The 12,619-nt window shown below is 42.5% G+C and overlaps 1 protein-coding gene across 1 annotated transcript in view; it reads right to left on the bottom strand.

Annotated features, from left to right (window-relative positions):
* Positions 1-12,619, bottom strand: part of HMCN1 (hemicentin 1) — a 291,307-nt gene that overhangs the window by 11,568 nt on the left and 267,120 nt on the right. Inside the window, exons 93-101 of the mRNA XM_056867441.1 lie at positions 11,604-11,774; positions 8,857-9,006; positions 7,795-7,932; positions 7,272-7,393; positions 6,398-6,635; positions 4,471-4,533; positions 3,882-4,001; positions 3,525-3,659; positions 1,896-2,009 (exon numbers count right to left, since the gene is read on the bottom strand). Of these exons, the coding sequence (XP_056723419.1) occupies positions 1,896-2,009; positions 3,525-3,659; positions 3,882-4,001; positions 4,471-4,533; positions 6,398-6,635; positions 7,272-7,393; positions 7,795-7,932; positions 8,857-9,006; positions 11,604-11,774 (1,251 nt within the window). The remainder of the gene's footprint in view (positions 1-1,895; positions 2,010-3,524; positions 3,660-3,881; positions 4,002-4,470; positions 4,534-6,397; positions 6,636-7,271; positions 7,394-7,794; positions 7,933-8,856; positions 9,007-11,603; positions 11,775-12,619) is intronic.

Below are 12,619 nucleotides of genomic sequence, written 5' to 3'. Positions count from 1 at the left end.
CACATGCTTATTTCCACTTCCTCCTCTCCTTGCATAATGACTATGATTGAAAGCTTCCACACTGCATGAATTCAGACATCTGAATTCAGGTGCCTGCATTCAGATGTCATGGCAAACCAGAGTTTCATTCAAGGTTTCTCAAACCAGGAAGCATCCAAACATGTGCCACACATGAGGGAAGGAGCAAAGGGGTGCACTAGCATGGAAACACTCCAGACTTGTACACATCTTGAACAGAAGTTGATTTAGGACATCTTAATATATGAGTTGCCTCTTTAACAGGGAGTGAAGACCAAGTGCTTTTAACCCCAAACATCCAAAATAAATTTCTAGTATCCTGAAATACTAAAATTGACCTATACATTAAAAATTCCAAATATTTCCCATTTGTAGGGTTTCCAAATGGAAATGGATTCCAGATGGCGGCTGGAATCTCCAGCTACTACAACTGATCTCCAGGTGGCAAAGATCAGTTCACCTGGAGAAAATGGCCAATATAGAAGGTGGAATCTATGGCATTATACCCCGCTGAAGTCCCTCCCCAAACCCTGCCTTCCCCAGGCTCCACCCCCAAAATTCCCAACCCAGAGCTGGCAACCCTACCTATTTGAAATTCTGTTTTTGCCTTTTCAGAGTAACTATCTATTTAATTTGGCCAGTGGTTTACCTCCATCTGAGACCCTGGAGAGCTGCTGCCAGTCTGAAGAGATAATACTGACCTTAATGGATCAGTGGTCTGATTCAGTATATGGCAGCTTCATGTGTTCTTGTTTAGGAATATCAGAATGAAATTAGAATGCTTTAACATCAACATCAGAATTCAGTGCAAAGGTTATAGAAAATATTGATTATGGTGGGAGAAATGTTCAGCCACAGTTGATACACTATTCTAATCCAATTTTATGTGAATTAATTCAAGAGTTTAAGGACTGAGTTTAAGGAGTTTCTTTGGGACATCACATTAAATAAACCACATGCAGTGAATGCTGTGTAAAGTTTCCCTTCAGCCCACTGTTTTTTGGGGTTGGATCTTAGCAGCTTTTCTTCAGTCAAAAAAAAGAAGAAGAAGAAGAAGAAGAAGAAGAAGAAGAAGAAGAAGAAGAGTTGGTTTTTATATGCCGACATTCTCTACCATTTAAGCGAGACTCAAACCGGCTCACAATCACCTTCCCCTCCTCACAACAGACACCTTGTGAGGTAGGTGGGGCTGAGAGAGTGTGACTTGCTCAAGGGCACCAAGCTGGCTTCGTGTGGAGGAGTGGGGAAACAAATCCAGTTCACCAGATTAGCCTCCCGCCACTCACGTGGAGGAGTGGGGAATCAAACCCGGTTCTCCGGATCAGACTCCACTGTTACAAACCACCGCTCTTAACCACTACACCACGCTGGCCCCTTTTGGGGCCAGGATGGAAGGGCCCCTTTTGACTGCTGAAAAGGCTATGCTGGGGATCACAGAACCCATGTGAACAAAAGCCATGCAGGACAGAGGCTGCAGTGAACAGGGGAATCAGGCAAGATTGAGCACAAAACCTGACAGGATCCAACCCTTGATATTAGAGGTGGCTATTAGAGGTGATATTAGAGGTTGAGTTGTATTTGCAACTCTTTTGTTATTGGACTGTTAGAAAATAGTAAAAGCAGGATGACAGTGTGACCTATCAAAAATAACAGCATGTGTAGCTAAACAGACTTAATTGATTGGTATACCAAGGAATCTCTTATTTCTGTGGGAACTCAGGATTGGCATTTATGATCCTAGCTGCATGGTGGCCTAGGCATATATTTCATACATTCATCTGTACAGCAATTGCAGGGCTAAAGACTCTCACAAATAAACTTTATAATAACTTAAAATAAGTTGAATATATCTGATTTCCATGAAGTCTATATCATACCCATGCATTTTCTGCCTTTTAACTGATATCCTGGATCACATCCGCAGCGGAAACTTCCAATAGTGTTGAAGCAGTGCTGATGGCAGGGTCCGGAGTCTTGGCATTCGTTGACATCTGTTGAATCGTACGGACACAGTTTTAACATTATTTGCCCAGCAATCTTTATTGGGATCAAACTACATGACACACCTGGCACATGTCAGATCATGGGTGCATGACGTATGTCAGGGCAACTCACGCTCATTCACCCACCACAGTGGGGGAGTACTGCGAGGAGGTTTCCCCCTTGCCTGGTTTTCACCAGCGAAAGAATCATGGGGGAGGAGCTTGTCACCCCTTTTCTCTGGCTCCACATGGAGCAGGGCAGGCAAAAAAGGAAACCATGTAGAGCCAGAGGAAAGGGGTGAAAAACTGCTGCCCAGCCACCATTTCCACTGTCAAAAGCCAGGAAGGAAGGAAAACAGAAGCTCCTTCTCCACCCTTACAGCACTCTCCTGCTACGCTGAGTGAACAAACACTTTCTAAGGTGAGTTCCCCCAATGTATGTCCGATTGCACATCCCGTTGCACACTCATGACCTGACACGTGTCGGGCTTATTGTGTAGTTAAATCCTTAGTTCCCAGAGGAGAGAGCTAGATATTTGCCACCAAACTGAGGAAAAGCAATGGGAGAAGGATGAAATCTGAACTTGGGGAAAGGTCGTTTAATTCTTCTTCCCACTGCTTCCCCCCAACAAACATGACCCCCAGCCACTTTTCTACCAGCCAGGGTTCCGTACATGTATGCCATGCCATGGAAAAAAGTGGTAGGGAGGAAATGCAGTGTTGCAAAGTTCCCTTTTCTTGGTCTTCCCTTACAACATTCTACTGATTCTCACTCTTCTGGGGAAAGCCAGCAGACTTTTCACTAGACTGTGCAGCTGTATTTTTGTGATTTTTTTTGGGGGGGGGGGTTTAAACTAAATAAACCTGGAAATTTCCCCCAAAAATCTGAAAAGCCAAATGCAATGGATTTGGCTTTTTGAAAAATTTGAAATTTTTCAGATTTATTAAACTTAAACCCGAAAAATACACGGCTCGGAGCTCAGCGCTGGGCTCTGTGGAACCCAGCATCCAGTTCTGCACCACTGGGGGGGGGGTTTCAGATCCCCGCTGCTTGCGGCTCCCACCTCTACAAGGAGGCAGAAGCCGGCAAGCAGTGCGAATCTAGTCCCCCTGGGGTTCAGGTCCATGCAGCTTGCCAGCAGGCAGTGTGGATCTCACCCCCCTGGGGTTCAGATAGGTGCTTCTTGCTGGCTCCTACCTCCTTGAGGAGCTGGGAGCCAGCAGGTAGCCTGGATCTGATAGCCCTTAGGTAAGTAAGGGGGGAAGGAGGAGAGGGAGGAGTCACAGCCAACTTACAGTGACCCTATAGATTTTCAAGGCAAGAGACTCATTGTAGTCATTTTAATTGGCTGCCTCTGTGTAGCAACACTGGATTTCCTTGGTGGTCTCCCATCCAAACAATAACCAGGGCCAACCTGGCTTAGCTTCTGAGATCGGATGAGATCAGGCTAGCTTGGGCCATACATGTCAGTAACCTCTTGTCACTGAATAATTATTGTTGTCAGATTAAAGTAATCTCCACACCTTGACAACTAAGACCATCTGAAGTTCTTCTGAAGCCAATTCCACATCTAACCACACAGCGATAGGATGCAATGACATTCTCACAGTCTTGGCCAGCCTGGCAGGAATGTCTCCCTAAGGCACATTCATCAATGTCTGTAATAAAGTGGATGTCATAAGTATGGTCATAAATCATTATAACATGGATTACAGAAATACATAGTACAGCGCACAAATATAGCCAGAAACTTCGATCCAGTGTTAAGCCAGTAGCTGATTCTAGTTATCTTAAATTAGGGTTGGATTCTGACCATTGTGTTTGTGGATTCTAATTAACCTTTAATCTGGTTACAGTTTGAAATCTAAAATGATGCTTACCTTGGCATGTTCTTCCATCTGCAGATATGGTAAGGCCTTTGGGACATGAGCAATAATAGGTTCCGATTGCATTGTGGCATGTGTGGGAACATGGATTTTGGGATGTACATTCATCTTCATCTAACAATAGACACAATCCGAAATAAAGTTAGTTTGTCATTCTCATGATATAGTTTAATATATAAGTGTTCCATATACAGCATTAAGGATATAATTAGGTGTTCTTATAGTTCTAGAAAAGCATTTTGACATGCACTGACCTCCTCCAAGTATCAAAAGGCCAGAACAGGATTCAATTATACTGCTAAACTTTCATAAGTTCTAAGTGCATAGTTTGATATTCTTCCAGTCCTTCAACAGTTGGATGGTCAACAGCAGTAGTTTCTGAACAAGACAATTATTTATGAGCAATATACCCACCAGTCGTAACTAAGTACTCTCCCACTCATGAAAAGCCAAAGGGGGCAGACAAGGAAGTGGGAAGGGGAATGTGTGCTCCACAGGGCCTTGTTGAGCAAGAAGTTTCGCATCTGCAGAGGGGCAACATAGCATTCTGAGTATTTAGTTAAATGACCAGCCATTCTCTTACCTGAACAATAGGGGCCAGTAGAGTCCAAACCAAACCCATTTGGACATTGGTTACTATGTTCTCCTGGGGATAAAGGAAGTCAAAGGTTATTCAGTTTAATGGAATATGATTATCATGTGCCTTTTCAGAAACTCTTCATTGGACCCCTGTGCCTCTTAGTTGAAAAGTTTCCCACCCAAAACCAAACATTTATGCAAAAATGTACTGCTTTCAAGGCGTACAAGATGAACACATGAAGCTGCCTTATACTGAATCAGACCTTTGGACCATCAAAGCCAGTATTGTCGACTTAGACTGGCAGCGGCTCTCCAGGGTCTCAAGCAGGGGTCTTTCACATCACCTACTTGTCTAGTCCCTTTAACTGGAGATGCTGGGGATTGAACCTGGGACCTTCTGCATGCTGAGCAGATGCTCTACCACTGAGCCACAGCTCCTCCCCAAGGTGTGTTCTTAATGGAAACCAGTCAGCCCCAAATGAAAAATAAGCTTATGTGTCATGCTGGCCTTGTATGAGGCCTTTTGTCTTTATTAGCTTAAACTGAAACGGAACAGTTTTCCTACTGCAAAATATGCAAACTTTCATACTAGAGACTAAATATATTTTATGTTCCTAAAGTAGCAAACTCCAGGTTGGGGAATTCCTGGAGATTTGGGAGTAGAGCCTGGGAAAGGCAGTGTTTGGGGAGGGGAGGGATCTCAGCAAGATATAATGCCACCCTCCAAAGCAGTCATTTTCTCTGGGGAAACTGATCTCTGTAGTCTGGAGATAAGCTGAAATTCCAGGAAATATGGTCCTGGAAGTTGGCAACCCGTTCCAATTGTTGAAATTTACTCCAAATTGACAGACTAAGTTTATCTTTCTTGAAGGCGGCTCTGTCAGGGGAATCCTGTGGACATAGTTTATCTTGATTTCAGTAAGGCTTTTGATAAGGTTCCACATAATATTCTTGTTGAAAATTTGGGTACAATGTGGTTTAGATTCTATTACTGTTAGGTGGATTTGTAACTGGTTGGCATATCACACCCAAAGGATGCTTGTTAATGGTTCCCCATCCTCTTGGAGAGGAGTGACAAGTGGAGTGCCTCAGGGATTTGTTCTGGGCCCTATGTTATTCAACATCTTTATAAATGATTTGGATGAAGAAATAGAGGGGATGCTTATTAAATTTGCAGAGGATTCTAAATTGGGAGGGGTAGCAAATATGGTAGAAGACAGAGCCAGGATACAGGATGATCTTGACAGGCTGGAATACTGGGCTAAAACTAATAAAGTGAATATTAATAGAGATAAATGTAAAGTTCTGCATTTAGGTAGAAAAAAATCAAATAATTATAGAATGGGGGAGACTTGTCTTGGCAGTAGTATGTGAGAAAACGATCTAGGGGTCCTAGTTGATTATACACTGAATATGAGTCAGCAGTGTGATGCAGTAGCTAAAAAGGCAAATACGATTTTGGGCTGTATCAACAGAAGTATAGTGTCCAGATCAAGAGAAGCGATGGTATCACTTTACTCTGCTATAGTTAGACCTCACCTAGAGTACTGTGTTACGTTTACTGTACTTAAAGCTGGGGAGGGGGTTCATTGACCCCCATATATCCTAATTATCTAAATATTTTAAATGGATGCGTCACAGATATGGAAATTCCTTTCCCTGGAAACATGCTAAAGACCAACCTTGAGCATCTTTTGGAAGCTGAGTAAAACCTTTTCTTTGATTGAGCTTTAACAAACGAATCTTTTAATGGGTTTAGTAGTTTTTAAAGGATTCACATCATGTCCATTGATTCTGATGTAAGGGGCTCACTTGAAATCTAAATCAATAGCCTCATCTTTAAGATTTTTAAGATGCAATCCACTTCAGAGGTTGTGACATCAAAGGCACATTTCTTTACAAACCTTAAAGGCACTGTTTGCCCCAAATACCTTTTGCAATTGAAGCTCGGATTTTAAAAGTTAGAGCTTCTTCCAGGGGATTATATTCTGTTTCAATTGAGGATGCTTGGAGTGTTTCCACCAAGAAGGGCATTCTTCCACGATCCTGATCATATGTAATGGTATGGTTCCATGTATAAGGGACACTAACTCCGTCTGTGGTGAACAGCCGCGTAGAGTAAGCATAAAGCTGACCAGGTCCTGTCTGAATGTAATCTTCTGTATAATCCTGAAATGAAAATCACAACTTCAGAGGACATTAACGGGACACTGGGACACTCCCCAGGTTTCCAACACATCATGTCTAATATGCAGGAATACACAATCAGTATACAATTCCTTTAAAATGCTTGCAATTAATGTAGTAGGACAAAGTTTAATTCTTTCGGTCTTTTGACTCCAAAAGGAGGATCAGTTGGCCTCAGAATGGAACAAAAGAAAAAGAAGAGTTGGTTTCTATATGCCGATTTTCTCTACCTTTTATGGAGAATCAAACTGGCTTACAATCTCCTTTCCTTCCCCTCCCCACAACAGACACCTTGTGAGGTAGGTAGGGCTGAGAGAGCTCTAAGAGAACTGTGACTAGCCCAAGGTCACCCAGCTGGCTTCATGTGTAGGAGTGGGGAAACCAACCCAGTTCACCAGATTAGAGTCCGCTGCTCATGTGGAGGAGGGGGGAATCAAATCCGATTCTCCAGATTAGAGTCCACTGCTCCTAACCACTACACCAAATTCATGCCTCCAGTTCTTCTTCCCCTTATGTGATATCTCTTATATGACCAGGATATAATGCAAGCAACTCAGGATCACTGCGTGTATGAAGCTAAATCCTAAAGGTTAAGGACTGCAGCAATTTCTAATTTACCTTTACATTCACTTCAACGGAAGACTGTAGCTGTAGTATGTAGCCGCTGACAACCACATCTAAGAGCAAAGAACCATCCGAGTCCAAGCCACGAGCGATGTGAGTCATTCGTAAGATTTCCCCTGAGAATCATAAGAATAGTTCTAATGGGTCAAGCAGATTTTCCATAAGCAACCCTGGATTTGAAATTAATTAAGCAGTGAACCATTTAAATTTTCATTTACACTTTTTAAAAGCCGCACTCTTGGAGTGAACAGGCGACAGTAGTTACAAGAAGACTTTAATCCAAAAATGTTGAAATTTTGTTTTTAAAATCTATTTCTTGGTCTGTACGCAAACTCTTACAGTTTGATGGTGCTCAGAAGTAAGAGGCAGGTATGATCTTCCTTCCACCACTATCCCTGCCCCTTCTGATGTGCACCCGAAGGCAGAGTGCCCCAAACTTAATAAATAGTAAAAGGTTTTGAACAAACCTTTTCATTAGCCATGCAAAGTGGAAAGCTGATTCTCATTTTTAACTAACCTGTTGCAAATTCCACTTGCGTCTCTCTCTTGAAAACAGCATTGGTAAGTGAGAATCCGTTCAAAGCCTCTCCAGTTTCCTTGGCAGTTGTCCAATAAATAGGACTTATAATAGAAACTAGTGCTTTCATCACTGGACCTGGATGCCCCCCCATAAAAAAAAAGGCATAAGCAAAACAACTATTTCCACTTTGCCTTCCAGAAGGCCTCCAAAGTAGTTTAGAGCATCACTTGACAATTTTATAAACTTACTCTTTTGTTACTATGGCATGCAGCCTCCAAGAACCTCAGAGAAACTGCCCCAGCTATTCCTGAGGCAACCAGGAATAGTTGGGATGACCCCCTGGCTACTCTCCAGGGAGGAGGGAGTCTCCTCAAATGCCTTCACTGCCACAGTGGGGAAAGAGGCATTGAGAGGTAGAAGCTGCAAGGGTTTTGATCATCTGACCAGTTGGCCCAGCCAAGGCATTTGTATGCAAGCGAGAGGTGTGAGGTAAAGTAGTCTCCTACTACAAAGGACACAGCCTGTGGTGAGGTAAACACATGCTCTACTGAGGTTGTGGGGCTTAGGAGCCTGGCAGACCTCTTGCATAAGAGCCAGGGCTGTGCTCTATGAGGATTGGGACAGTTACCAACAACAACCAATCAAATATTTTTATGACACCTGCAATGCAAATCATAAATCAGTTTTCTGAAGAGAAGTTTGTCTACTCTCTAGGTTTTCTTATTGCCATTCAAGAACATGGGGGCATTCACGTTCATCATAACCTTTTTCAAAGATCATGTACCCCGTGACTGCATACCAACTCAGAATCTCACATTTCATTGGTCTTATTTTTGGGTCTGTGTATGCCTTGCCATTCAGACAACTAATTTTGCATGTCATGTTCAGACATAAGAGGAGCTTGTGAGGATGTGCCCACAAAATAAACAAAAGAGGTGGTACATAACCGGTTAATTTGGGCTATTCTTACCAACACTAAATCACTGTTTCAATGGTATAAATGTGTGGAAGTTTGACAAACCTAAAGAAAACCTCTAAGTACCAAAGAAACAGACTTACCAAGGCTCCGAGGGATATTTGTAATCTTGGCTTGTATTCTTCTTGTGTCCAGATCTGGACTATCTATTATGGTGGCATTCAGGAAAGCTATTCCAAACTCAACATCATTAATGTTGCCAATAACACTTCCTCTAGCACGTGGAGGCCCACCTATTGCCAGGGAAGGGGGGAGGGAAACCCATAAAAACTCTTACTTTGCAATATTTCGAAGGGGGAAAAGTGTGATTGCTCATGCTCAGAGCTGTAGTGTGATCAGAGGACCCTCTCAGATTAACTAAACATAACATGAAACAGCACACCTAAATGATGACATTACCAGACACACATCCCCAGAAACATACCCAGAGCCGTTTTATGAGACAAGGAGATCTCGGAGCGGGGAAAAAAGCAATTATTGTTTAACTCCACAAACCGCTGTTATCACAACAAATTATGGCAGAAAAAGAAACAGAACAAACTACTTGGGGAATTCAGGCAGGCACTATGCAATTATTTGTTTAGGCTCTTGGCCAGAACACCAGATTATATTAATCATACTGACACATCAGACTTCTGTGTTCTGGTGCCACATTTAAGGAAATAACAACTTAAAATATAGCAAGTGTTGCCAATAACAGGGACATCTGTGTGTGTGCTTTAAAAAATGTTTTCATAACATTTAATCAGATTTCTACATATTTGTATGCTTTCAGGTACGTAGATCTACAAGTAACTTCCCTTGTATTACACTGCATATTTAACTACTTCCAGCCTTTCCAAATGATAAACGATTTCATTTGCAGAAATGTGCCAGTTCCAAATTCATCACTGAATTAATCTGTAAAGCTGTCTTACAAAGAGTCAGGCCAATGGTCATCCAGCCCAGTACTAGCTACACTGAGAGAGGCTCTCTAAGAGGGTGAACAGGTAAGAATTAACTAACATGCTTTTCCTGAGATTCATTTGCTTACTTTTAGAAAGGCAGGCATCAAGAACAATGACCCAAATGTTCACAACTAGGGATGTGCGCCAAGTTTCTCCCCTCCCCGCCCCTGGTATTTTTCAGGTTCAAGTTTAATAGACCCAACATTTTTTGGGGAAAAAAATGGGAAAAGCTAAATCCCCATACCAGTATGGGTCTGTCCCCCACCCCCCGGCTCTTATCAAAAAATCTTCAGGCCTATTAATCCCAGAAAAAGTCCATGCCTCCTTCAAACTCCACATGTGTCTTGGAAGTGGCAGGCGGTGCAGAGCCGAATGCTGGGCTCAGGAGAAAAAAAAGAAGAATACCGATAAGGTGGCTTCATATCTTTAAAGCAGAGGAAGCTCAGCAATACAGTGGCTAACTCCCAGTGCTTGTGTTCTGAGTAGGGGTATGCGTTCGGCAAAGCCGAACCAAATCCACACACACACACACTGGGAGTTAGCCACGGTATTGCTGAAATTCCTCTGCTTTAATGATATGAAGCCACTTGGAATGAACTACCCTGCTCAGCACTTTCTGTTTATTCTGGCAGTGGCTTCCCAACATCATTAAATTCAATTCAATTCAAACCCTTTATTGGCATAGCGAGTCATTCAGGATATTCCATGGTTAATCAGATAATAAAATATCAATAGTCATAGATAAAATAGAGTATACCGAAATAAAATGAGTTTGGAATACATATAAAACAGATATCTAAAATAGACAAATGATGATATCAGCTATTGTATTTTTGATTTGATCTTAATCATTGAGGCGTACTTCAAAAACATTCTGGATCGTAACCATTCATTAGGAATCTAAAAAGGGAATGAGAAGAGTTCCTGATTACAATTAACGGCATTAAAAGTTTGGTGTGGCTTCCCAACATCTCAAGGAGTCAAGCCAGTTCTAGGGGTTGGGGGATTTGCAGGCCCCACTACTAGCTGGGGGGCCCCTTGTACCCCACATCTGCCTGGCAGCAGTGGTGGCACCCTCATCCTCCCCAATGGCAGCATTGCACTTTCCCGTCCACCATTTCTGCGGCAGAGGAGGTAGCATATGCACCAATCTATGGTGGTAGCAACAACCTATCTACCCCTTTCCCTATCAACAGGGCCCATCCTTGCAGGCAGCAAGAGCTGCTCTTCTTTTCAACACAGTCAGCTTCCCTGGATTGCAGACATGAAAGAAGAGACAAACCTGACTCAGGATAACAACCAAATCCTCAAGCATTTACCTTCCGCTCTAATCAAACTGATTACTATATGCATTGTACCTTTGTATCCTGAGTTCCTTCTTTGCCAGACTTCTCCCACCTTCTGACTGGGATATAAGGACTCAAAGATCTCCATTCTGACTCTAATCTGGTGAAGGGAGCTTTGTCTCTCAAATGTTTATACCCTGAAAAAATTGTTGGTCTCTAAGGTGCCACTGGACTTGAATCTAGTTGTTCTACAGAAGACAAACATGGCTACTCTCTGAAACTAATAAATTAAATAAATAATGAAGAGTAAGAAACGCTTCAACTCTTGCAAAAAATTATCAGATTCCTGTGCGATGCTACCTTGATTTAAAAAATCTCTGTTCATGGCAGAATGTCAAAATACTCCTTGGGCCCTGGGAGAAGTGAGAATTCTGCAATTTCCATTAATCCTATGTGACATGATAGTTGGAGAATGTGCAAATGGAATGGACCAGTTATGAACATCCTAAGCCAGCTCTATCAATTGTTGAATAAATAGTATTTCTTTTTTATTTTCTTGTTTGTTTCTCTGCAATTGTGAGTCTTGGGTCTGCCTACCTGGACAAGTTAGGATGTTACACCTGGATATCTGTGAGCTGTCTCCAGGGCATGGACGTCCACTGTCAGATGGGAATGGGTTATTGCACAGACGTGAACGAGTCTGCTCCCCTCTTCCACAAGATGCAGAACATGCACTCCAGGGCTGCCATGGACTCCAGTTACCATCCACTGTAAACCAGTATACAGATTTGGTTGAGAAAAAAACATGTCACTATTGCTTCTGACATTTACACTTAGCAACATGAAGGAACAACAAATGTATAGGTACTATCAAAAAGATACAGGTAGCTGTGATGAACAAAGAGTTAATCTTCCCTGGAGGTTTTTAAGCAGAGGCTATATGGCCATCTGTCAGCAATGCCGATTCTATGACCTTAGGCAGTTCATGACAGGGAGGCCATCTTGGCCATCTTCTGGGCATGGAGTAGGGGTCGCTGGGTGTGTGTGTGTGAGGTAGTTCTGAAATTCCTGCATTGTGCAGGGGGTTGGACTAGATGACCCTAGTGGTCCCTTCCAACTCTATGATTAAGCTCAGAGAAAGGGAGTGGGTGGAGTTAAGGAGCTCACTCTCTCAGTTCTGAGGAAAGAAATATATTCTGATATCGGTAACCTGTGTGTTCAGTAGCTGTGTTTGTCTGTGGGAACTTGAGGGTTCAGTTTTGCCTAAGTTGGTGTAAAACAAATCCTGTGGAGTGACAGAAAGAGATTGCAAGGAAAAGGGCCCTTTCTCAGGTCACTGAAAGGGAATAGGCTCTGAGAAGGAAATATTCCAAATACAGGGTGTTGTTTAGGGAATACTGCCACAAAGGTGGGGTATATCTTTAGTGAGAACTATAAGAGAGATGTGAGGAGAAATCTCCATACTTCTCTGGGGAAGAGAGATTGTATGGTCTCTACCTTCCCTGTTAGCTAGGCAGCAGAGTCTGAATAGAAACATCTATAAGAAGTTCTGGGAACTGAACTGAATTTGTGAACTGAATTTAAGAACTGTAATTCTGTACCATCTAAGATCT

The sequence above is a fragment of the Euleptes europaea genome, chromosome 2 (assembly GCF_029931775.1).
Source record: "Euleptes europaea isolate rEulEur1 chromosome 2, rEulEur1.hap1, whole genome shotgun sequence".
NCBI classification, from domain to species: Eukaryota; Metazoa; Chordata; class Lepidosauria; order Squamata; family Sphaerodactylidae; genus Euleptes; species Euleptes europaea.
Note: the sequence above shows the minus strand (reverse complement) of the source record. Positions and strands in the feature narration are given on the sequence as shown.